Here is a 25,888-nt window from a genome sequence, read left to right as displayed (position 1 = left end):
GGCATTTAGCACACTCACTGCGCTGGGCCACCACCACCTCTATCTAGTTCCAGAACTACAATTTCATCGCCTCAAAAGTAGTCACTCCCCATTTCTACCCAACCCCCAGCCATTAGGCGTGTTACTTCTTTTTACTTTGAATCGATGTGCTCATCAGAAAATTGAGGATCACGCTTCATCAGGTTGTTAGAAGAAACAAGGCAGGTAATTTGTGTAATTGGCCCAGCACTACGTATGCTGGGCACCTGACAAAGGTCGGATCCTCACTTGGCTTTCCCTTCAGTCCTGTCATACTCGTGTTCAAGAGGTCAGATTTCATCAAGAGGTCAGATTTCACGGCACTTTGGCTTTGTAAATGCCTCCTTTAGAAAAATAAAAATATATCTTCCCCCTTTGGAAGGTGATGCAAGGGTAACTGGTATAAATACGATCACCAAAAATCAATATTACGTTTCTATTTTTATTTTAAAGTTTTTTTTGGAATTATTTTAGATTATACAAAGGTTGTAAAGATCACAGAGATCCTGTACTTCTTCACCCAGTTTCCCATATTAACATTTTACACAACCATGGCAGAAGTTGACATTTGGCAAGACTAAGAAATTAACATTGGCACATTCCTGTTAAATAAATAAAACTATAGACTTTGGGGCACCTGGGTGGCTCAGTCGGTTGATCGTCTGACTCAGTTTCGGCTCAGCTCATGATCTCGTGGTCTGTGAGTTCGAGCCCCACGTCGGGCTCCATGCTGACAGCTAAGAGCCTGGAGCCTGCTTCAGTTTCTGTGTCTCCCTCTCTCTCTCTGCCCCTCCCCTGCTTTCTCTCTCTCTCTCTCTCTCTCTCTCTTCAAAATAAATAAATACACTGACACACACACATAAATAAAACTACAGACTTTATTTGGATTTCACCAGTTTTTCCATCAATATCCTTTTTCTCCTCCAGGGTCCAATCCCAGATCCCACATGGCAATTAGTTGTCATGTCTCCTTAGTCTCCCCTGTGAGTCTCTGTCCTTGCTTGTTTTTCCTAATTCTGAGGGTTTTGAAAAGCGCTGGTCAGGCATTTTGTAGACTGTCTCTCAGTTTGGGTTTATGTGACGTGTTTCTCATGATGAGACTAGGGTTATGGGTTTTGAGACTACTGTAGAGGTGAAGTGCCCCTTCTCGTCACATCAGATCCCATCAGGTAGCACAAGGTACCACAGAACTTATTACTGGTGATGTTAACTTTTGAGCGCTAGGAGACAGTGAACTGAAAGTTGTACTTTTTCCCTTTCTATCCTCTGTCATGGGTTTAGCCCCCACTCAGTGGGGAAGGGAGAGTATGGGCCACCTCTTGGAAGGGGCAGTATCTACAGATCTTTGAAATTCTTCCGTAAGGAAGGCTTGTCCCTTCTCATTTATTATTCGCTCATTTATCAGTATGGACTCGTGTGTCTTTCTTTTCTCCGTGGCTTACAATCCGATACTATGTTATATATCTGTGCTCAAATTGTTCCAGTTTGCCCACGGGGAGCTCCTTCAGATCGGCTCCCATGCCCCTTGGACATGCCCCAATCCTTCCCTGCCCCCATCCCAGTATATTCACTTTTGATGTAAAATGTGGTTTTCTGCCTCACCCATCCACTGAAACTGCTCTAAGGTCTTTTAGATTACAACGGTCTCTAGATGGTGAGGCCAAAGTCTACTCTTACCAGACCTTTCTGTGACAATGCTCTTCATCTCTTTCTTTCAAAGTGCATTTGATTTTCCAAAAACTTGCTATGGCATGTTCAAACACAGACCACGCTAGAGAAAAGAGCATACTCAACCTCCGTGTACCCATCTCCCAGCTTCAATGGTTCTCAATGTTGTGTTCATCTTGTTTCACGGGTCCCCTCTCCTGCGCTCTGCCACTGGAACCCTTCAGAAGGAATCCCAGGCATCCCAGGAATTCAGCTGTAAAGAGTACAGTGTCTTTAACAGGTCAGAACTTTAAACAAACAAACAAAACAAAACCAACCATAAGCACAGAACTATTACACCTAACAAAATAAACAATTCTCTAATATCCTCTAGCAGTTCATATTCAAATTTCCCAAGTTTTTAAAAAAGTGTTTTTAATGTTTATTTATTTTTGAAAGGCAGAGTCCGAGTGGTGGGGGGGGTGCACAGAGAGAGAGGGAGACACAGAATCCCCAGGTTCTGAGCTGTCAGCACAGAGCCCGACGTGGGGCTCGAACCCACGAACCGTGAGATCATGACCTGAGCTGAAGTCGGACGCTTAACCGACTGAGCCATGCAGACGCCCCAAGAGTCTGTATTTAAAAAAAAATTTTTTTTAATGTTTATTTACTTTTGAGAGACAGAGACAGAGCGCGAGCAGGGGAGGGGCAGAGAGAGAGGGAGACACAGAATCCGAAGCAGGCTCCAGGCTCCGAGCTGTCGGCATGGAGCCCGACGCGGGGCTCGAACTCACGAACCGTGAGAACATGACCTGAGCCCGAAGTCAGTTGCTTAACTGACTGAGCCACCCAGGCATCTCAGTCTGTATTTTTGATGTAGACCCTCTCCACTGACTGGCAGGATGTCACTGGATGCCATGTGAGCTCTTCACACTCTGTCCCAAATGGAATTAGTTCTTCATCTCAAACTGCCTCATTGTTTTCTTTACCTCAGTGACTAGAACCGCCATCCAAGACAGAAACCCGAGCCATCCCAGACTTTTCCTCACCTGCCCCCAAGTCGCTGAGCCGCAGAACTTTCTACCCTCAATATCTCAAGCGTGTCCCCTTTTCTTCCAGCTGCCACAGCCTCAGTTCTAAAATTCAAAGAGCACAAGTGCACCATCCAGGGTCACACATTCTCAAGCAGAGCCGGGACTGGAAGCTAACCCCGTGGTCCAGCACGGAATAAGCTGGAATCTTTGCTGAGGGCTGTCGGCGGCTCCAGATTCTTTGCTGTGCTCCGGATATATTGTGCTTTACCCATATTGCGAATACGGTTGTAGAGGCCGACTTCCGCAGGGTGAAGCGGCTCAGAGTGGGGAGCTGGGGAGTCAGAATATTCGGGTTTCACACCCACATCCGCCACTGAAAGCGGACTTGGTGAAGGTGGTTAATTTCTCTGTGCTGTTTCCCCGCATCCACGACAGGAATGCTATTCCTTCACTCTTCCGAGATCCCCGAAGCCTTGGAAACTGGCAGGCGTGCATGGGTTTTAAATAATGTTTGGCAGCTCGACCCGAGCTGACTGTAAGGATTTGATGCCGAAGGCCGATCTGAACGGACCTGAGGGTATTTATGGTCTCTACTTCTCCCACCGAGAATACTACTGACAACTGTCTGTGAAGAGAGGCTGCTGGCGTGGCCCGCTGGGACAAGTTCTACGACATGTTGTACTTTGCCAAAGTACAGCAATGTCTGTGTTCTGCGACACACCTGATGGAAGGGTGTTGGAAAACAGGCCGGGCAGCTGAAACGGCTAAATCACGGGTCTGTCACATAGGTTAATTGCTACAGAAATTAGCATTCGTAAAGCAGTTAGAAAAGCGCGTGCCCGGAGTAAGCCCTGTAGAAGCGTTTGATAAACGCTTCACGTAATGGCTAACCCTATGAATGAAATGAAAGATTAACTCTTTTAATTTTTTTTTAACATCTATTCGTGTTTGAGAGACAGAGACATAGCGCAAGCGGGGGAGGGGCAGAGAGAGAGGAAAACACAGAATGTGAAGCAGGCTCCAGGTTCCGAGCTGTCAGCACAGAGCCCGACGCGGGGCTTGAACCCACGAACCGAGATCATGACCTGAGCCGAAGTCGGACACTTAACCGACTGAGCCACCCAGGCGCCCCGAAAGATAAGCTATTTTATGTCAGAAGAGAGTTTGAGGAATTCGGGGGCTTCCGTCAAAGCGGGGTTCCTACCATGGCTCTTCTGTTGGAAAGAAATTAAGTATCAGAGAGACCGAAAAACGCCTTTTGAATGGCAGTCCTGTCCTCACCCTGCTCAGAACCAACCAGTTTTGAAACTGGTGTGGATCACGTCCACGCAGGCTTCTTGGTTTTAGTACATATATGTGCCTCCAGAGTACATAGGTTTTTTAGAACCAAGGATGATCCGGCCCCGAATGTCAACAGTGCGGAGGCTGAGAAGCCCGGCCCTTCCCCTCTTGTCCCCACTCTTCCTCCCCTTCTTCCTCCCCCTCCCTTCCTTCCCCTGGCCTGCCGGCACCTGGTGACCGTCACCGCACACCGCACACCAAACTTTGCTGAACAGACCCGCCAACAGATCGTGGGTCCCTCCCAGACCCCAACAAGGCAAAGCGTCCATTGGAAGAGCCGCCGGGGAGCCCTCTCTCCGCATTTGAGAGGTTTCACACCCGGGACTTCCTGGGGCACTCTGGCAGTTTTTGAAGGCAGGGAATACACGTCGACGCTTCCCGAGCATTTACCGCGTGGCCTGCACTCTGTTGGACAGGCACGAACTCCAACGTGGTCTTCACACGGACCTGGCGGGGGGGGGGGGGGGGGGGGGGGGGGGGAGGTGGGCATCACTGATACTCACGCGTGTGACAAAGTGACTTGCCCGCACCGGCGGCAGCGGTCACAAAGCCAGCAGGGCCCGCCCCGCCCCGCGGCTCCTCTGGGGGAAGCCATCGAGACCTTTGCAGAGAGAACAGTTCACTCCCCGAGAGCTAAGCTGCTCCATTCCAGGCTCGCTTTGTATTTGTGCCCGAGCCACACTTCCTGTCTCTTTAGGATTTGAAATTTTAGTCATGTGCCACCTCAGGGGAAGTGAATTCTGATTTTTGTCGGCAGGACCCAAGCACAAATCACAACTCCAGGAATACAAAGAGAGCCTGGAAAAATAGGCAGCTGGGGCTGAGGAAAGCAACGCACTGCTCTCAGCGCAGGGGCTGAACCGTGGAGCTAAGTATTCTTTGGGACAGACCTGTCGATACTAAATCTTTTCCCCCAACCTCTGATGGATGTGCTCATCTTCTCAGGTCAACACGGGCTCACCCAGGCAACGCGCTGTAATAACTTATTGAAAAGGCAGCTGGCGTTTATAAACGGACTGTTCCATCAATTTTTAGATTTTCGTCCTCAGAAATGTATTCTCTTCTCAAAGCAGTATTTGCTATACGTAGTAAGAGCTCAATGACATCTCTTCTGCAACACAGGATCTGCAGAGGTGAGCAGGTTTGGGGATTATTGTTCTTTGCTGTCAATTCTGGGTGACATTCAAGCTCTGTAGAGATGACGAGATAACCAGAGGTCAGAGAGGTATTCTCATTCCATTAGAGCAGGGGTCGCCAAACTACCGGCCACAGGCCAAATCTGGCCCGAGGCCCGTTTTTATAAATAAGGTTTTATTGGAACACACCTACACCCATTTGTTTACTGACCGTCTATAGCTGCTCTCATGCTGCAAGGGCACAACCGAGTAGTTGCCAAGCAGTGGCCTGCAAAGCCGGAAGCGTTAACTCTCTGGTCCTTTACGGAACACGCCCGCTGACCTCCACGTTGGCCAGAAGCGCGATCTGTCCCGCTGGATCATTTTCAGTGGGGGCTAACGGGAGCTCCAGCAGGGGAGGACGTCTGACCCATTTAAGGCATCTGTGTTGAAGTTCAGTTGGGTTGAGAGAAGGACAGAAGAAAATAGAAAAAGGCAAAAAAAAAAAAAAAAAAAAAAAAAACCCAAAAAAACCCCAGCCAAACCAAAAACCAAAAACCAAAAAACACTAGGCAGTGGCAAAAAGAGGACTTTAATGAACCGAATATTAACCTCAAAACCAAGTATAATCTACATGAAATCATCACTTTAGGCCAAAAGAAAACCTTTCATGTTGGCAACAGTATCCGTCTCGCCGACTTCCAGCGGCCGACGTGTTACCCCTGTGGTGGGCCCCCTGGGACTTTGGTGAACATGCCTTATTCTCGGGCTGAGAGACATTTCCCTGAGAAGATGCGCGGGAGGGGAAGGGGGTGATGGCTGGGCACGCTGCACCCCGGGCTCAGAACTTGAGCGGAATGACCGGCCAGTATTTGGGCTGCTTCCTGTCACAGTGCTTGTCGAAGCTCAGCTGCATGGCGGCCTCCATGGCCTGGATCTTGGCGGCGCTGTCCCCGTACAGGCGCTTCATCTCGGCCTGGCGCCGCTCGCCGGGCCTCTCGGAGGGGGGCTCCACCGAGCGCCGGGTGCCGTAGTACAGGCCGTGGTCGGCGTTCACGTAGTCGTCCAGGCGCTGGGCGTCCAGCTGCTGCTGCCGCCCTGAGAAGGAAGGGACACGGGGGACCGGGGTGAGCTCGGGGACGCCCCGTGGCCTGCGCCCGCCGAGCCGTCCATAGGCCGAGGCGACGCCCGCACACCGTCACCCCCGTGGTTAGGGGAACGCACCGGTCGCTCGCCGGGGAGGCAGACGCTGCCGGAAACGGCAAAAAGCCGCCGGGAAGCAGGTCACCGGACACCATCAAACCTCTGCACGGAGCCCCGAAGATCCAGTTCTCTCTCCCTCTGTCACGTTCGCGGCCTGCCCACATCCCGGCCAGCTAGGACCGGCTGGTGCAGCTCGCCTGGTTTCCCACTCCCCCAGGCCAGCAGGGAAACGAAGTGCTTTCTGGCAAGTCCAGGGCTGCAAGAAGTACTACTTCCACCCACAAAGGAGGCGCTGGGGGAAAAAGTACGGATTTTAGGCAAACTGCAAAAGAGCAAGTGCTGGTAACCACAGAATCGCAGCGACGGTCCGCGATCCTTCACACCCGTCCGAAGCACAGGGCACACCAGGCAATGAAGTCAAATGACTCGGCGCTTGCTCGAGGCAACCGGGCCAATCAAGGGCAATTCTGCCAACGGAAGGGAGACCTGACGTCTAATCTTCCTGCTGTGTTCACAGATGTGCAACAGCGCGGGGACCGCCTCGCTATGGGATTTGACTTTCCACTTCACAGGTTAGCTTAGGCTAAATTTCAAGTGATAAAGTGATCTGCTTTTAACCCTACTGATTCTTTCTTTTCTTTCTCTCTCTCCCTCCCACCTCTCCTACCTTCCTTTCTTTTAAGACCAAGAGTGTGCTCGCAACAAGAGAGTATGAGTTGGGAGTGGGGAAGGCAGAGAGAGAGGGAGAGAGAATCCCAAGCAGGTTCTGCATGGACAGTGCAGAGCAGGATGCGGGACTCGAACTCATGAACCATGAGACCGTGACCTGAGCGGAAATCAGGAGTCAGATGTTTCACTGACTGTGCCACCCAGGTGCCCCTGGTCCTACTAACTTAACTGGATTCTTGTAAAGTAAGAAATTAAATTATATTCTCCCCTCTCTTTTTACTAAAATGAGTCCTAATATCAGAACTGTTATTCTTATGTAAACAGAAATAATAAAAACACATCAATGAAACAATGATGCATATGGTAACATTTGGCCCACCGACACATTTTTGTAAGCAACTGTCACAACTGTCGAGAACAGAGAAACAGACAGTAGAAGGCACCCATCTGGAGCTACTACTGCTACCAAGACAAATGCTACTGAATAAGGAGTGAAGATAGTTGTAGGGGATAAATGATATAAATCATTCTTTCCTTGTTAAAAAAAAAAAAAAAGTAGCAGAATAAAACCTTAGTATATAGGAGGGAACCCAAAAGTGAGCAGCAAGATATATCTGTGGCTAGGCAGTCACACTCCTAAGCCCGTTCTTCATAAACATCACCCTGGAGCTGGGGAGAAGGAGTTCTGGAAACTTAGAAACACCATAAAATGCAGACAGTCACTTCTGACGTAGCACATCTGCGGTTTCTTTCTTTTTTCTTTTTTTTTTTTTTAACGTTTATTTATTTTTGAGACAGAGAGAGACAGAGCATGAACAGGGGAGGGGCAGAGAGAGAGGTAGACACAGAATCTGAAATGGGCTCCAGGCTCCGAGCTGTCAGCACAGAGCCCGACGCGGGGCTCGAACTCACGGACCGTGAGATCATGACCTGAGCTGAAGTCGGACGCTTAACCGACTGAGCCACCCAGGCGCCCCTGTGCGGTTTATTTCTTATACGAGGAGGTAATCTACGCAGATGCCAGATGACCCTCAAGGAAGTAAATGCAACGTAAGTAACTGTTACCTTATCCACAGAAAAGAGATGCCATTGTCTTACTGTGAAGTGCAGAACTAAACCGAAATATTGGCGTAATGTGCACATGAGTGGGAGGTCAGTAAGCATTTGCTTCTCAGTTTTGGTCTTTCTGTCAAGTCTGAAACACGAGGATGTAAGTGTTCAGCTCTCCCGGGTGTTTAGTCCTGCCCTCCAAGGACTGCGCTTCTGAATGTGTGGCATTTCCACATTAGCCAAGGACAATAGATTCCCTCTGCTACCTATGGGAGCCTTGGGTGAGTTACCAATCCTTGAGCTTGTTTCGTTGTAGGCCCAGAGCAAACAATCCCGTGGGGGGGAGGGGGGTGCTGTGGGGGCCCCAGAGCCTGTGCATCTAGAGGACAGAGATTCCCAGGCCACAGTCCTTTTACTTTCCGATTTGTCCCAGGACTGTAATCAGCTTTCCTGACAGATCTAGTGACACAACAGATTGTTCAACTTCCTGTCTAAATCAGAGTCTTTGCGTTTAGAATTTTTAAAAATGTTTTTATTTATGTTTGAGAGGGAGAGGGCACAAGTGAGGGAGGGGCAGAGACAGAGGATCTGAAGCGGGCTTTGCACTGACAGCACGGAGCCCAACGTGGGGCTCAAACTCACGAACCGTGAGATCATGACCTGAGCTGAAGTTGGACGCTTAACCGAGCCACCCAGGCGCTCCGCATTTATAAGTTTTTTTTTTTTAACGTTTACTTATTTTTGAGAGAGAGAGAAAGAGACAGCGTGCGAGTGGGGGAGGGGCAGAGAGAGGAGGAGACACAGAATCCAAAGCAGGCTCCAGGCTCTGAGCTGTCAGCAGACAGCCCGATGCGGGGCTCGAACCCACAAATCATGAGATCATGACCTGAGCCGAAGTCGGAGGCTCAACCGACTGAGCCACCCAGGCGCCCCCCGCATTTAATCAACATTTAATCATTTAATTAACACCAGGATCCTCGCTCTCTTAGCAAGCGTGGCTCTCTGCCGCTAGGACATGTGAATTTCACCTTCCTACTTTTGCATCTTTCTCTTTTCCTTACAACTGAACGTGGTTCCAGTTATGGTCCTTTGTGCTTCTCTTCTGACCAAAACTATCTTACAGATAGTAAATCAGCAGAACAATTCTACATCGAGATGTTTTCTCTTATCGTTGACATCTGTAGATGAAACACTGTTAATCCGAACTGACCGCAGCCGCCAAGTCAACATAGCCAGTGCAACTTCCCCAGTTCACACTTGGCACGTGCTCATGGGTTACCATCACAGGGTTTCAGTTAATGAAGCTCATACAGTGTAAAAGAATAAAAAGCACAGCCATTCTCAATTCTCTACGTGTACCTCTTTCCCGTTCAGGTTTCCTTATGAAAATTTGAGGCTCAGGCCTTGTCACCTCTCTGCCTCACAAGAGGCTCAGAGCTTTCCCGGTTTCCAGCATGGCGGGCAGCTGCCCTACAACATAGACCCAAGGGGTGGGAAGCCTGTCCCCTCCACTGACCGGCTAGTGCCAAAACCTGCCCGTGGGAGTCGCGTCTGGGGAAAGGACACTGTCGCCTTCGCACACATCCCCATTCCTAGCCCCGGGAGGACACAACGCCTGACACAAGGTAGGTGCTCAGGAAATGGCTGCTGAGAGAAAGCCTGGACACAGGCCATACAGTATTTTTTGTTAACAGCTATTTCTTCCAGATTCTGTTAAAGAAAAATGACGACAACCCAGGGACAGAGAAACGGATGCTCAAATCTCAGCTGGACAGAGCCCCTCTCCCGGAGGTTCCTCAGAGTCTCCATGGCAGAGGCGGGGGGAGACAGGGGCACCAATGAGTTGGGGTCTGATCTTGTTCCTTTACATCTGAGTCACTGTGCCTCTACTTAGTTAAATGATTACAAAAAAAAAAAAAAAAAAAAAAAAAAAGCCCTAAGTCTAGACTACCAATGTGAAAATCAGTCCGCTTAAAACCAAATGCACTGAGAGGGGCCAGTCACTGGAAGCCCCAGCTAGCATCTGCAAGTACTTTAGTGTTCACGGACTTCGGGGGCCGAGCAAACCTTAGAATGGAATATACGCGTCTGAAGGCATCGCTCATTCTGTTTTTATTTATTGCTTCCTTCCTCCCTATGAAAGAAAGGATTCTCAGTCACTAGCAGTTTTTCTTCCTGTCAAAACAAGGTGAGGGCTCAACCAGATGGAGAATCATCTGACGGAAGCAGAACATCACACTTCAGACATAACTGAACAGGTGCCTTGTCGTGGAGAAGTTAGTCGTTTTTTTCCTAGAAACAGCTGTGGGACTGCATGTTACCCAGTGCTTTTTCCTTATAGGCTGCTCAGCCATGGGAATTTGTTTGGATAGAAATCAGAGTATCTGTCTAGATTCCAGCTTTAAAACAGGGTTATAGTGGGTTAAACAGCATCCCCTCCAAATTCACACCTACAAGGAACCTGAGAATATGACCTTCTTCGGAAATAGGGTCTTTGCAGATATAATTGAGGCTCAAGATGGGATCGTACTGGATTAGCGTGGACCCTAAACCCAAGGAAAGTGTCCTTATGAGAGACAGAAAAGGACACACAGAGACATGGGGGGAAACCATGTAAACATGGAGGCAGTTGAACTATGCTCCCACAAGCCAGTGAATGCCAGGAGCTACCAGAGCTGGAAGAAGCAAAGTCCCAGAAACTTCTGGAGGGAGTGTGGTTCTGCTAACGCCTTGGATTCAGACTTCTAGCTTCCAGAACTGTGAGAATAAATTTCTGTTGCTTTAAGCCACCCAATGTATGGTAACTGGTTACAGCAGTCCCAGTAAACGAGTATCACGGTTAATACACACATAGGGTTCAAACAAGAAAAACGGTAACATCCTGTTAAGGAGAAACGCTACTGGATCCCATCTGGGTTCAGGATATCAATCTGTAAATTCGCATGATGTAAATTCGTCCCCCTCAATCTGTAAATTCGCATGAGGTTAGCCAATGTGGACTTAGTCTACAAAGGAAAACAAAATCATGAGAAGGGACTTAGATTTTAGAAGACCGGACACAGGAAAACATCCATTCAGTATTCCACAGATAATTAGCCCAAAGGCAGAACATTTTGGAGGACAAAGCACCAAGATGAGTGTGGGAGAATGTTATTTTTCCTCAGTTTTCTGGGATAAGCAAGGCTTTCTGGTTGTACTCTCTGCTATGCGGCCAGAATTAATGATTTTAGCACAAGTGCGCGGAAGCACAGACTTGATTTATGTCATGAACGACTCATTTCTGGCTTGTCAGCAACACGCCCGGAACACAGGTGCTTGCCAGCAGACCTGGAGCCGTTTCTGATGGGTCTGCACCCTCGCCTCACATCCCTCTCTCCGTGACAAATGAAGTCAGTGAATGATTACCATTTTCACTTTTAGGATAAAAGTGCATTTCCGTCCCTCCCTTCTACTTTTCTGCAGTACGGTGCTCAGTCGGTGTGGTTCCACACTTTAATCTCATCCACTAAAGCACAGCAGCTCGCTAAATCCTGGGCTGTACGTTTCGCCATACGCTCCCGGTTTTCCACAGAAGGGTGGACCAAGGGCGACCGGGATGGGGTTCCAGCTGACTGAAGGTTCGGGACGAAAACTGGCGTGTGAACCTTCCAGCTTCGGTGGACCCAACACGGAGCAGATGTCTCCCAGCAGGTGTCTAAAAGCACCTGGCCCCGTGGTCAGAAGAGCACCTGGCGTGCTAAGAGGGGAGTGGATGTACCCCCCTTTCTTCCTCTCACCATCCCAGCTGACCCCATCCCTCAAAGCCTAGAGCACGCTCTGTTTTCCACCACTTCCCCCGAAGCTTCTCCTCTGACAGCTGACTTCACTGGCTCCACCCCATCACTGCCAAAGTGCCTGCGGACCACACACAGACAGCTCTTCTAGGAATCAGTTTTAGTTTGATTTCGTCTCCTCTTCTCAACTGAGTGTAAGCTCCTTCTGAACGTGTCTCGGTTTTGACCCAGCAGCTACCCAGAAAACACAGGGGATAAGAGCTGGTAGGCTCAAGCCCGAGACAACAGGGGCCGTGTTTGTGTCAGAGGGCCGTCTCCCCCCACTGGGAATAACATTCCCGCATTCTCCTTCTAAGTATTAGGACTATAACCTTGCAGTCTCAATTGGTAGTTATTTATGACTTCAACGGGATACTTTTCTTAACCTAACAATAAGCATTTTTTTCCTAAGAAATAATTGGAAACACAGCTGACCTTCCAAACTCCACAACTGTCTACTTTCCCATAAGCATTGTTATCATTGAAGTTTTGAATAACGGAAGTATCTCGTTAGGAAATGACATCTAACAATCAAAAGTATGTCTGTTCCCACTGCACAGTTCTTTATTTATCCTAATTTTTTGGTTACCATTAAAATGTTAGAGATTATGTGGAAGAGCAGTCATCACAAACAAGAACACGCTCTCCAGCACGAAGGATTTTATTCTAAGAAAATATTAAATAAGACTCAGCTGACGATGATGAATGATAGAACATACATGTTCTCGTGGAAGTGAATACTACTGAAAAACAAAATCTTTCAAGTTTACCTATGCTTTTTCCTGCTAGTGCTATTTCATAAGATTCTGTTCTCTCTAGATGATCCATATTCAAAGCCGAATTAGCCTTTATTGAACGAGTAGCTTCTAGTGGTTCAAAAGAGCAAAGCAAAACAACCGTAACCAAGCATTCACACTACTCAGGTCCCTAATCGCTGTTAAAACACATCCCAACTGTGTATGTAACTAAACTTCCACGAACATTTCTAGTAGAGGGAGGTAATGGGTTGGAAAGCACTGTGGGCATTGACATTACTTACATCTGAATTCAATCCTTTGTTCCTGCTTGAAGGAACACGTGTTCATCCTCCACGCCACCAGAAGCGCTGGCGCAAAGAATCATGCCCGATACTTGCGCTGGTGCAGGGTCGGGCCCCGGCAGCTTGTAAATCTTTAGCAGTCAGATTAGACTCTGACACTGCAGCGTGTTCCCGCCCATGCCAGACAATCTCCAGGTCTTCCGAAGACCTGCTAATATCTTCAGGGCACCCCGGAGGGCATAAGAGCATGGCAGAGACGCTATGGCAAGTAGTTTTCAATCATGCTACAGCTACACATGTAAAAAGCACAAAGCAGCAGCTCCGTGTGTTCAGCGTTGTTATTAGTAATACGGAAGTGCATTCCTTTCTCCACGTATTTTACTATAGTAAGTTACATCAATGTCCTTGAATGTCCAAGCAAGAATGTCCTTGAAATGCACTAAAAGTTGTATTAATGCCTACTTTGATGAAAACGGTATGAACGACTAGACTGGACATCAAGACTTGAATTCTTTTGCTTTTTAAATATTCTAAACCAATTTAAGAATCTTGAAAAGTGCAGGGTAGAAATATGACTTTTGAAGCCATAAAACATCTTTTATTAAAAATATGCAGAATCTTGGGGCACCTGGGTGGCTCAGTCAGTCAAGCGGCCAACTTCAGCTCAGGTCACGATCTCATGGTTCGTGGGTCCGAGCCCTGCATCGGGCTCTGTGCTGACAGCTCAGAGCCTGGAACCTGCTTTGGATTCTGTGTCTCCCTCTCTCTCTGCCCCTGCCCAGCTCACACTCTGTCTCTGTCTCTCTCAGAAATAAAATAAAAAACGTTAAAAAATTTTTTTAAAAAAAATGTGCAGAATCTCAATCAAGCACTAATCAACACAGAGAGCATCACAGTAAAATCAGTATATGGTTAAAGATCCACATTCAAGGATGAGTTATTAGCAACTAACCATAACGACTAACATTTCCCGGGCACTGACTTCGTACCAAGCACAGCTCTAGAACTTTTCTTTTATTGTCCCATTATTTTTTAATTATTTTTAGTATTTTTTTAAATCTCATTTAACCTTCATAACTACCACTCCATTAATGAGGATCTCCACTTCCCGGGTGAGGGGACTGAGGGACAGACTGGTTAGGGCAGGTGACCCGCAAGGCAAGCCCTCCGACGGACAAGTGGCGGAGGTGGGCAGGGCCCCATAATTTGAGCGGTTCCGCCACCGCTTGCCCTGTACAATGTCAGGTTAAAGATGAAGGTTGTACGGGTTTTCATAACATTCCCTTTTTTATCGGTCTGCTATCTAGATCACAGTAAAACAGATATATACCAGTTTCTTCATAGAGATGGTGAGACCTGTGCCCTTCACTTCATGTCCCCTTGCAGAAGAAAATTCTCACAGAGGCAGGGGGGCTGTATTAGTTCCCTAGGGCTGCTGTAACTAACAAAGCACTGCAAACAGGTGGCTTGGAACGACAGAAATTTCTCGTCTCACAGATCTGGACGCTAGAAATCTGAGATTAAGGTGTGGGCAGGGCTGTGACCCCTCTGAAGGCGCTAGGGAAGATCCATTCTAGGCCTTTCTCCTAGCTTCCAGTGGCAGAGCTCCTGTCTTCACATGGCCTTCTCTTGGGGTGCATGTGTATCTCTGTGTCCGAATGCCTCCCTTTTAATAAGGACCCAGTCATAAGTGGATCAGGGCCACCCTAAAGACCTCATTTTCACTCGATCACCTCTGTAAAGACCCTATGTCCAAAGAAGGTCACATCCTGAGGTGGGGTGGCATCGGGGGGGGTTAGGACTCCAACCAATCTTTTTTTTTTTTTTTTAGGGAACACAAGTCAACCCATAATAGTGATGATGATAGTATAATCTGGAGGTTTGAAGTAAACTCCGCAGATTTAGGAATAATATAAAACAAGATATGAAGTTCATCAAGTTTATAAACGATTCAAAGCCTCACTCATTTTGTAGAATGTCCCACACAAGCAGAGCAAGTTTAGCATTCTGTGGGATATTTGAAAACCTCTGATTTAAGGCTCATAATTAATACTAAAACACCTCATTCATTCATTCAAAACAATATTAAGCACCAGGCACGACTTAGCAGGTAACTCCCGTGACATTTTGTTTAACTTACCTAGACCCCTACCTGACCAAGGTGAGAGGGACGGGGGCGGTTCATGGCCATATCTGTGCCTGAGCTGTTTATGCTGGAAAGACACACTTTGTTACTGTATCTTCATTACACTCACAACTATTTTCTATTGAATAACTATGTACTGAGTTTACTTTAGATCAGCAGATAATTCTAAACGGCCTTTTAGATGACTGGGGTTTGCAGCCGTCCTTAATTAGAACTTCTATCATAAAAGTGTCAACCTTTGGTGAGAAAAACACCTTACTCTACTCTCTGGTAAAGACAAAGAAAGAAATCCCATATCCATCATATTTTCTTTTCAAAGAGCTGTAAAAAAGAGCATTCCAACCAAATGTGGACATGCTTGAACACCTCCTCTCCTTCATCGTTGTATACTTTCAAATTAGAGTAATGGTTATTTCGTATGTATTTTGTCTAAAAGGTAAAATTTATTTCTGAAGATGAAGGAAAGAAATGTATTTAATGTAAAATAGAAAGTAGTGTTTTAAAAATACTTGTTTGGGTATACTTTTTATTTTTTATTTGAGAGAGAGAGACAGCGAGCGAGCGAGCGAGCGAGAGAGAGAGAGAGTGGGAGAATCTTAAGCAGTCTCCATGCTCAGCTCGGAGCCTGATGAAGGGCTTGATCTCACAAACTGTGCGATCATGACCTGGGCTGAAATCAAGAGTCGGACACTTAACCTACTGAGCCACCGGGTGCCCCTAAAAAGTCCTGTATTAAAACGCCTCCTCGGAGTGACAGAGCTGAGGCGGGACTGGATGCGGAATAGCATGAACTTAAAAATAACACCCAGGGCAGACCACGCAAAAGGCAGGGCGCGGAAGGAAGCACGCGGGGCCAGGCGCACACTTACGTCGCTCCTCCCGGTGCCGCTCGGTCTCTGCGAAGTACTGGCGCAGCTCCTCGGTGATCTCCATGTTGCTCAGGTCGCACTCCACGCCCCCGTCCGACTCGCTGTCCGCCTCCTCCTCTGCGGGCCGAGCCCGCTCTTCTGTCGCGCAGGCCCGCGGACGCTGCCCGGACCTTCTAGTATGTGAGTGGCCGCGGCGCGAGTCCGGAGGGGCCGGGGGGCGGTCACGAGAGGACCAAGGAGACCCGGCCTTGTCAGCGTAAGAGCTTCTGGGGAGAGCCGCAGGAGGGAAGAACCACGGGCTGGTGAGGTAAGACTCCACGGCCTTCCTGTAGGCATTATGGTGGCTTCGCATCCAGGCCATCGCCTGATGGTAGTGTCGCCAGTATCTTGCGTATACGGGATGAGAAGACCAAGGCTCCGTAGTTTTCCAGGCTGCCGCCTGCGAAATAAAGGGAGGTGGAGAACCGTCGAGTGTTTGACTAAACCACAAGTATCCACCGGGTGTCTACTAAATACCTACCCTGCATCTACTCTGGTGCTACTCCTGCACCAGAGGACGCAGGACGGCCCACGCCCACAGGAGACACCAAGTGTATGCACACGTGCTCTCACGTGCGCACGGGACAATGAGTTTAAGGTTACGGCCGTGATAAAGTGGGGACAGAGGCTACTAATTATCATCATTAGATAAGACGCAGGGAGAGATGAGGACGTCGACCATCTTGGGCCTCTCTACCCGCTGTAACTAAGCGACGGGTTCCACCAACCGCACGCACTAACGAGCAGGACCTTCTCCGGTCCTGCCCTCTCTGCTCCCTAAACACCTGCCGGCCTGGCTCACTCCTCGGTGCCCGGACAAAAGAGGTCTAGCAGCCTACCCAATGGTGCCTTCGAGTTTTCCGCTGTATTTGTTTCTTTGGTCTTCTCCCTCATAGACTGAGAACACCAAGACTCTAAAGACTAAATTGTACCCTTTTCTTCATGAGTTAAACAAAACAAAACCTTACCATTGCTGCCATCTGTGATGGTGGAAGACCAAATGGGCACTGAATCTAGGAAAGAACAAACACAGTTCAAACGTGTGGTCGGTACACGTGGGAGATATTCGTGGCTATTTCATGGTTTGTAAAGCAGCCCCTCAGAGGCTGCCTCCTCTCAGTACTGTGCCTCATCTTACCGCAACACACACTATGGGGCCCCGGCACGTGGGTTATGGCCTTGTGGGCTGAAAAGGAGGGCTCCCCTTAGGTCCGATTAAGTAGCTCAAAGGACACTGCATTTTTCAAACGTTTGTTTACCCGCTGAAAGACTGGAGAGAACCATATAGTTCACAGCCAGTGCATATACAAAAAACATCAATATAGAACATGAATTAACAACACGTAACTATTACTGACTTCATTTCCTAATCCTTAACTCATGCCGATGCCTGTTTAAATTAACCCTAGATGATCCCACAGTTTGGACAGAATACCTCTCGCCAACTCCCTGGAAACCACCGTTGGCTCTTGCCTCTGACCTGGGACTTGGAGAAGCCTCTCCAAATGAGATCTCTCTCCAGTGTGGGTTGGGCCCTGGGCTTTAAGCCCCCAGATGAGCCTTGATTTGGTTTCGATTGTGACAAGCATCTCTCAGTGTGGTGTGACACCACACTGTCCCTGCCTGGCCACTGTGCCTGTCTTTGTAGCAGCAACTGTTCCATGAGACCCTCCGGCAAGTGACTGCACAGAATGCCTTTGCTCAACAGCCTTGTTCTGCCAGGATTTACTGCTTTTGCCCCTTCCCAACTGCTTCTGATTTACTGATGTGGCAGAGGATACCTAAAGGTAAAGTTTAATCTGCAGCTGTACCTTTTAGAACCGATTTAAAACAGTTATTTTTTTCCATTCCTGTTCAAGAGTTCAGAGCTACTAAAATGCCAGCATGCATGAGAATGTATTTAAATAAAAAAAGAGGGGGCGGCGCCCGGGTAGCTCAGTCGGTTAGGTGTCCGACTTCGGCTCAGGTCACGATCCCACAGTTCGTGAGTCCAAGCCCCGGCGTCAGGCTCTGTGCTGACATCTCAGAGCCTGGAGCCTGCTTCGGATTCTGTGTCTCTCTCTCTCTGTCCTTCCCCCGCTCACACTGTTTCTCAAAAAAGGAATAAATGTCAAAAATTAAAAAAAACAAAAAACAGAAATAATATCCTAAAACGCATGAGAATTTAAGCATCTGTGAGAGGAAATCACTAACAACGCAATGCTGGGCAAACAGCACTTGGGTTTCGAAACTCTGGGACATCAGATACTGAAGGAGGCCTGTTTTTCCTCCTTCACTTAATTAGAGGGTGGAATTTAAAAATCTCTAAGCCTTAAGCAATAAACTTGACTTCTGTTGTAATCTCTATCAAATGTTTTGCTATGGTTAATGTGGAGAATCGAGATATTACATTGACCCTATCTTTTAAGATCTGGCCTGAAGAGAACCATTCACTTTTTTAAATACACTAAGCTTTCAAACAGGCGATTTCTAAGAGGGTTGACACGATCTTCTGTAAATTTATCAGGAACATAGCCTGCACTTCCTGTTCCCTGTTCTGAATTCAGGAATACACACACATGCAGTGCGTGTAAACTGGGAGAAAGCTAACCAATGCAGTGAAAATATAAGTGTACATTAAGTCCACGTTACTTTAAAACCGTAAAGGTTTAAGACATAAATAAATAACTGAAGGTTTAAAACATGAGCACTTATCTGAAAAGCTGGCTAACTCCCGCGTGCTTTACAAGCTACTGAAGAAATGTAAAAGCCGATACAACGAAGGGGTTAACCACGCAGAGAAGTGGCACTGACACAAATGAAATCACAGTGGAAATCGCTGGAGCGCCAAGCTGTAAGGTGCAGCCTGTGAGTGGCTAATTCCTTCCAGCTGGGTTTCATATTTAGCTCACTGAAATCTGAACACTTTCCTGAGAGCCCGCAGCACGTAATGCCATTGCAGTGAACTCCACGTGTGTCTTCAGCAAATTTGTTTTAGAGATTAACAAGTAGCATAGGAATTAAATTTGAAAAATCTAGGAGGCATCTGCGTGTCTTCTGGAAATGAAGAGTTTTGAATCCCGACCTCTGTGCCTCAAAAAATGTACTTAGAACCAGATCAGCGGAAGTATTAATTATCCCAAACTGGGAAGTGTGACAGCCTCAAATATGCAAGAAAGGTTATTGTGATTGAACACTACAGCAGACCTCAGGAAATCCCGTTTTGATTTGTACGTGGGAAAATCCAGCCTGGCTCTAAAATAGGACCAGGGGCACCTGGATGGCTCAGTCGGTTAAGCATCTGACTTCGGCTCAGGTCACGATCTCACAGTCATGAGTTTGAGCCCCGCATCAGGCTCTATGCTGACAGCTCGGAGCTTGGAGCCTGCCTCGGATTCTGTGTCTCCCTCTCTCTCTGCCCCTCTCCAGCTTGCGTTCTGTCTCTTTCCCAAGAATAATAAATAAACATTCAAAAAAAATTTGTTTTAAAGTAATAGTGCCAGTATTCTGAAAATGTCCAAGATGGCTTTATGAGAGGCAACTCTGTCACCACTTTTATTCTGACCGTGCTTTCTGCAACGTTTTGGCCGCTGGGACACTTACAGTCAAACCTGCTGCCGTCCTCTGGCAAGTTGAGTCCTGGAGCTGGAGGGCGCGTACGCTCGTTCACCCTTAGCTTATCACTCTCCCTCCTCAAATTCCAAAACCTATGTTTCATAGATTCTTTTACCTTTTCAGTATTTTCAGATTCCTAAAATCCTTCAGATATTCAGTTAAAAACAGTTCCTGAGACTGTCTGACAAATTAAGGAAACTCCCAGAAATCAAATAAAAGAAAGTACAGGAAAACATGGCCAAAGGAAGAGCAGCTTGCAAGGAGCTTTAGAATTATTGGCTTGCTCTTGCCAACATGACACTTGGTATTTTACGCCTGCAACTTTTTTCTGTGAAGGGTCAAATAGCAAATATTTTGGGGTTGTAGGCCACATACAGTCTCTGTCACACATTCTTCATATTCTTTTTAAAACTTATAAATAAAAAAAAAACCCAAACCCAACCCTTTGAAAATGCAAACCCCATTCTTAGCTCCCGGGCAGTACAAAGAGCAGGCTGTGGGCCACCCCTCGCTGGCCCTGTGGTTTGTGAATGTCATATAGCCACATCGACTCCGCTCTTGCACGTGGAGTGCCCTCACTGCTGCTCGTTCTTGGCTTAGCGACCCCTGGAGGGACTCTGGGATTCTCACTCACCTAGTAAATGAGGAGGCTTGGAGGAAGACTAGTAAGCCAGACACATGTGACGATGACCACCAGCAGTCCTGGTGACCAGCTCCTACTATCTGGAACAAAAGACTCGTCTCCACGACGAAATAAGGAACCTGGACCGTTTCTTAAAGATCGATATAGACATTTAAAGACTTAATTAAAAGAACAAACTCCTGCGATCAACAGGGCTTAGAATGCACATGGAGTGCCGTGTTTTCTGGTGGAGACCCTGGCAACGGCCACGGGCCAGACAGCAAGCCAAGGAAGGGAAGCCGGAGGTTCCCGGAGTCTCTTCCTTGGAAGAAAGAATACACAGCCTTCCCTGCAAAGTGTATCAGTTGGTTCCGAAGGGAAGGTGAGAACCTTCTCTACAAACGGGTCCTGTGAACTCTTTCAAACTGGCTACCCTTTGCACACAGAGAACTCAAGGACCTAACAAAATGCCTGGGTTTCTGGAAAGCCAACCTGAAACGAATTTCTGGACATGACAGCAACACCTGTCCAAAGAAAAGCAAGCTTCTGGCCACAGATTTAGATGCCTTTCAGTTGCCTTTATCTTTCGTTCCCCACCTCTTTGGGAGTGTCTCCTACTCTCTTATGGCACACGTCTTCCTGGACTGAACAGCAGCTTTTCTCCTAAGGGGATGGTGGAGCTGAAAGAAAAGAGAATGGCGATGTCAGGGCAGGCCGGGTTCCACGGTACCACCGACCCCGCAGCCCTCCCCAGCGAGCACAATGGCATCATAGTCACCACCCAGCTGAGCCCAGGCGAGTACAGAGACCGAATTCATGGTCTGTCCTCAGCCACCAGAGGAGGAAGGGAAAAAACAGCGCTGAGGTCATTCACGAAACGCTGCCGTGCCCTGGGTCTCAAACCGTAGATTTTCCCATACAGCTTTTCTTAGAAAATGCACTCGTTCTTCAATGAATATGCTTATCCTGGAGATGTACGTATGTATGGATTTAGGAGCTGTATTTTCAAATGCGTCAATATACAGGAGGGTAACAGACAAGAGCTTTGTTGTTTTCAATGAGAAAAATCCAACGATTTCCGTGAAGTTATTAAGAACCTCCACAAACACGTAATGCGGCTTTGTCAAAAGGTAGTAATGTCACACGTGTTCTTTTAACAGCACATTTATGTTCCTATAAATATAGGATATGGGAGGTGTCATCCCAACCAATAAAATAAAAACACAAATTCCCCCCAAACGATAATGTACACTCTGCAACTGGATTTTCCTCTCTAGCCTCCTTTTCCAAAAGAATTCCGAAAATTAAACACCTGAAAACTCACCTGCTTTGATTTGTTTGCTTCGAAACCCAGCGAGCCAATCATTAAGTTATGCTGGCTAAAGGCCCTGGAGTCAAACCTTTCTGATAAGGCTCCCAGCGATGTGGCTCTCTGAACCAACCAGATACTCTGGCGGATCGAATTGAGGCCTCCGGTATACGTTTCAGGGTAGAAGGGGGTCCGCTGGAGACCGCGCAGAATAAACGAAGGCACAATGAGAAATGTAAGTGACATAAATTGGGTCGTGTGATTCTAAGGAATTTCTGGATATGCAGTAATAACCCTCTCAGAGAAGGTATCTTCCAATAATGCTTGTACTAGTAGGAACTTCCTCAGCTAAGATAACAAAAGGAGGGTTTCTGACAGCACTGCTTCCTGCCCCCCACCCCCAGCTGCCTGAGGGCAATGTCAATCCCTTGATGCCCTCGTGGGCTCCCTCCTGTGGCTTCGCGTGGTCCCTGCGGGTATTGTGGACATCAAAGATGGCTGAAGGGATGCCTGAGTGGCTCAGTCGAATTTTGGCTCAGGTCACCATCTCACGGTTCGTGCGTTCGAGCCCCGCGTCAGGCTCCGCGCTGGCAGCTCGGAGCCTGGAGCCTGCTTCGGATTCTGTGTCTCCTTCTCTCTCTCTGCCCCTCCCCTGCTCACACACTCTCTCTCAAAAATAAACAAACATTAAACAAACAAAAAGATGGCTCAAGACTGAATGGCCTTCTCCCACCCTCAGGAGTCCAAGCTCGTCTTGGCGGCACAAAGGCCTCCTACAAGGGCACTTGCTACTGAGTTCAGAAAGCCCGCATCTGTCTATAACGACTATCGTTAAAACTGATGGGTGAGGGAGCCAAAAAAAGTTTTACTTCCTTCTCAACCCTTCAACCCCAAACCCCAATTTCCTCTCTTCTGGGTGATGCAGTTAGAAGTAATGTCACAAAGGAAGGTGCAGCACGGGGATGGACAGAGACTGAAAGGATGCAGTTAGGCGTTCTTTAAACAACAAAAACGAAAACAAATAACATTCCACCCACAAATGGCACTGTTTAACTTGTCAGCGGGGTGATGGATTTGTGAGTGGATTTATTTGCAAGTTCCCCAAATCCCCATGTGGCTAACAGCAGAATCTTAAGTGAACTATGAGGCCACTCAAAGTTACTCTTACTCATGAACACAACAGCCAATAGGAGTGTTGAAAACTGGGGTAACTAAGAAGGACAGAAGAGTAATACAGCTCAAACGGGGAAACAGTAAGTTCCCCACACTGCAAGTGTATCCCTCACAGTTCAGAGCATATCAGCAAAAGCCATGACTAGTTTAAAGTGGTTAAGACCACCAGGAGATTTCAGGAGCTTTATTTCAAGTTTGACTTGTATAAACACATACACAGTAATTCCATTTAATCGCTGTCTTTTCTGAATTTATATGCCACTGACTATGCCCCACTTATTTAAACAATTACTTGTAGGCATGGATTCTGCAAGCTCTTTCTTTTAAATGTCCTATTTTCCTTCTGGCATAAAAACCAGAGCTGTATTTCCCTGCCTTTGGATGCTAGTGCGATTGTTGTTTCCTGATAATAGCCTCTCCTCCTCCTCCTCCCTCCCTAAAGAAACTGAGTAGTTAGTCACTCAAATAATTGTAAAGTTCCAAATCTTTTCAGGAAGCAGACGTTTAAATACATTAATATGTTTAATATGCTTTTGGGTTTTTTTTTGAGAGAGAGAGCACATGCCCGTGTGTGCGGCAGGCATATGAGAGGGGGAGGGGCAGAGAGAGAGAGAAAGAGAGAGAGAGAGAGAGAGGATCCCAAGCAGTATCTGTACTGTCAGCGCAGAGCTGGACACGGAGCGCCAGCTCACGAATCACGTGAGATCATGACCTGAGCCGAAATCCAGAGCTGGACACTTAACTGACTGAGCCACCCAGGCGCCCCACGTTAGTAGGTTTTCAAAAATATTTGCATCTGATCTTTGATCAACGGCGGTTATGCTGTTTTCTCACTTGTCCAACTGTTCTATGGCTGGATTTCCTATCGGAGGGAAGGAGCTCCAAGAGTTTTGCACTGAGTTTGTAATCCCTCCAGCCTCCACTCTGGCTGTAATTGTTCAATTCCACTCTGCCCCCCGCCCCCATCCTGCTCATCTCACCCCACCCTTAAATGCTGGATCCTAAAAAACAAAGTAATCCTTCACCGTCTGTCAGTTTTAGAATGAAAATTTCTCTCTGGAGCTTTCATTTGTGTACTTTCCCAGGGCAGCAACAAACAGAGATCTGAACTCCGTACTGTGAACCTGCCTTTGATTATACCCATCCCAAGTTACTAACCAACGATCTTTAAAAATATACGGTATCTGTTTGCATTGCCATCCCCGGGGGGCTGTTATAAACTGTATTATAGACGTCGTATTGGTAAAGGTTATCTCCACCGCACAAATCACGGTAACCGTGAGTGAATAAGCCCAGAAGTGTTATTAATCTTTAGTCTAGACTTTCGAGTAATGTTGTTCTGACTTCAGGTGCAAAACAGCTGAATACAGAACCTAGCCTATGAAACGACTTTAAAAATCATTCCTGAAAACGATAAAATTATCTGTTCAGAACCATGTGATCTGTACTAAGGGACTCCCATGATTTCAGAGGTAAAAGCTACTTCGTTGGTCCCTGGTTCAGCTCCACTCAGCTACTGAGGAAGAAAAGTGGGCAAAGACATTCTCCCCTTTCACCGATAAGGCCCTTTAAAGACTACCGGTGCCAAATGTTCTCCAGGTAACTTCCACCAAACTTTAGGACTTCCCACAGAGGTCAAAGTGTGAGGTAAAAGAAAGAAAACGCCAAGTTTTGAGCGGACGGGCCAATATTCCGGACATCCCTCCAAGGATGAGGCTGCCCTGGGCTGCACGGCCCAAGTCCGAATTCACTTTCCAGACTTTTACTCGGCACCCCGGAATCACGTGGGCGAGCTTCACTAGAAACACCGATGCCCGGGCCCCACTTCTAGACACTCGAATTCGAATGGTCTGGGATGGGGGCCCGGGCATCCGAATTCTTAAAAGTCTTCCGCCGATTCCGAAGCGCGGCAGAGCGGAGTCTCTGGAACCGGTTCTCTGTCACCACTGAACCGGCAATGATTTAGGAATCTCACGGGCCCCGCGGGTCGATGCTAATTACGACAACGGGACAGCCAAGCCCTCGGCTCTCCCGGCATCAGAAGAAGCCAGGCTCCGGGGCCTCCAGGCTCCTCCCTCACTCCCCAAAGGAAACCCAGTAGTCCCCGGAGTCACCTCGTGGGCTCGCAGCTTGCTGATCTCGGGCGGTGGGCGAACATGGACCTATTTCCTGTGAGGAGACCGAAGGGGTGCGGGCGGGAGGGGCTGTTGCCCGGGAGACCAGAAATGCACTTCCGGCGCGGATCACGTGAGGCGCGCCACCGGAAGTCCCGGGCCCGCCGCCGCCGCCGCCACGTCCGCGCTGCGTTCTACGCCACGTGGGGAACTGTCGCGAGATGAGGCTCCGCCTCCCGGGGCGGAGCGTCGGGATGGCTGGCGACGGGCAGGGGGCGGGACGGCTGTACCTGCGCCGACCGGTGTGGCGGGGCCGGAAGGGGAGGGTCGTTTCTGCACCCCCTTTGTCCCCGCGCCACTTCCTTGACTTTCGGCTTTTCGCCCTTCTCTCAGCTCCGTCGTCTCCCCACTCCTGTCCGTAGATAGCCTTTCCTCTTTTTTGAAAAACTAGAACGGCTGGAGGTCGTGGCCCAGGAGGACGCGCCCAGCTTTTGGAAATAGCCACCGAAATCTAGTCCGACTGCGATTCTAGCATTTAGCTTATCAACCTTCCGAGCCTCGGGTTCTTGCCCATAAGATGCGAATAATCCCTCGTGCCCAGTGCCTGGTGCTATATAGCAGACCAGAATTAGTACACATTAACCTGATTTGTATCACAGTCATTGTCAGCGACACCTGTCCTGTTAGCATCCCAGGGGGACTCATGAATAACCGAGCAAAACCCACTGGGGTAATTTGGAAAACCACGGCAAGAACCCTAAAAGGGGAATAATTCGTCCCGGAATTTTCACTTCTGGGAATTTATTCCCAGGAAAAACGGACGTTAAGCCAGATGTTCATTGCAGAATTATTTTTAAAAGTGAAAACCAAACAACTATAAATACCTTAATAAGAGGAGATACCTCAGTCAGTGAGACTCTACCCATGGCGAGGATGTTATTACCACGTTATTCCTGTACCACAGAAGAATCGCACAGTATGGAAGATTAACAAATAGGTAGTGGATGCCTACTATGTGTGAGGTATTATTCTACATCTGCGCGGTCCATCGAAGTCACTAGACACACGTGGCTGTTGAGAGCTTGCAATGTGGT

At 47.9% G+C, this 25,888-nt stretch overlaps 1 protein-coding gene across 2 annotated transcripts; it reads right to left on the bottom strand.

The window, feature by feature from the left end:
- Positions 1-5,728: 5,728 nt before the first annotated feature.
- Positions 5,729-24,928, bottom strand: GEMIN8 (gem nuclear organelle associated protein 8). Of its 2 annotated transcripts, XM_019417929.2 has the most exons (5): positions 24,795-24,928; positions 20,796-20,878; positions 16,951-16,995; positions 15,944-16,382; positions 5,729-6,253 (listed from the first exon to the last, which is right to left on the bottom strand). In XM_019417929.2, the coding sequence occupies exons 3-5, from the start codon at positions 16,960-16,962 to the stop codon at positions 5,997-5,999; spliced, it is 708 nt and encodes a 235-aa protein (XP_019273474.2). In that variant the 5' UTR covers positions 16,963-16,995; positions 20,796-20,878; positions 24,795-24,928; the 3' UTR covers positions 5,729-5,996. The 2 variants fall into 2 exon arrangements, with proteins under 2 accessions (XP_019273474.2, XP_019273476.2); XM_019417931.2 differs by lacking the exon at positions 20,796-20,878 and having other exon boundaries at positions 24,795-24,907.
- Between the last annotated feature and the right edge of the window lie 960 nt (positions 24,929-25,888).

The sequence above is a fragment of the Panthera pardus genome, unplaced genomic scaffold, assembly GCF_024362965.1.
Source record: "Panthera pardus isolate Hobbes unplaced genomic scaffold, ASM2436296v1 HiC_scaffold_27, whole genome shotgun sequence".
NCBI classification, from domain to species: Eukaryota; Metazoa; Chordata; class Mammalia; order Carnivora; family Felidae; genus Panthera; species Panthera pardus.
Note: the sequence above shows the minus strand (reverse complement) of the source record. Positions and strands in the feature narration are given on the sequence as shown.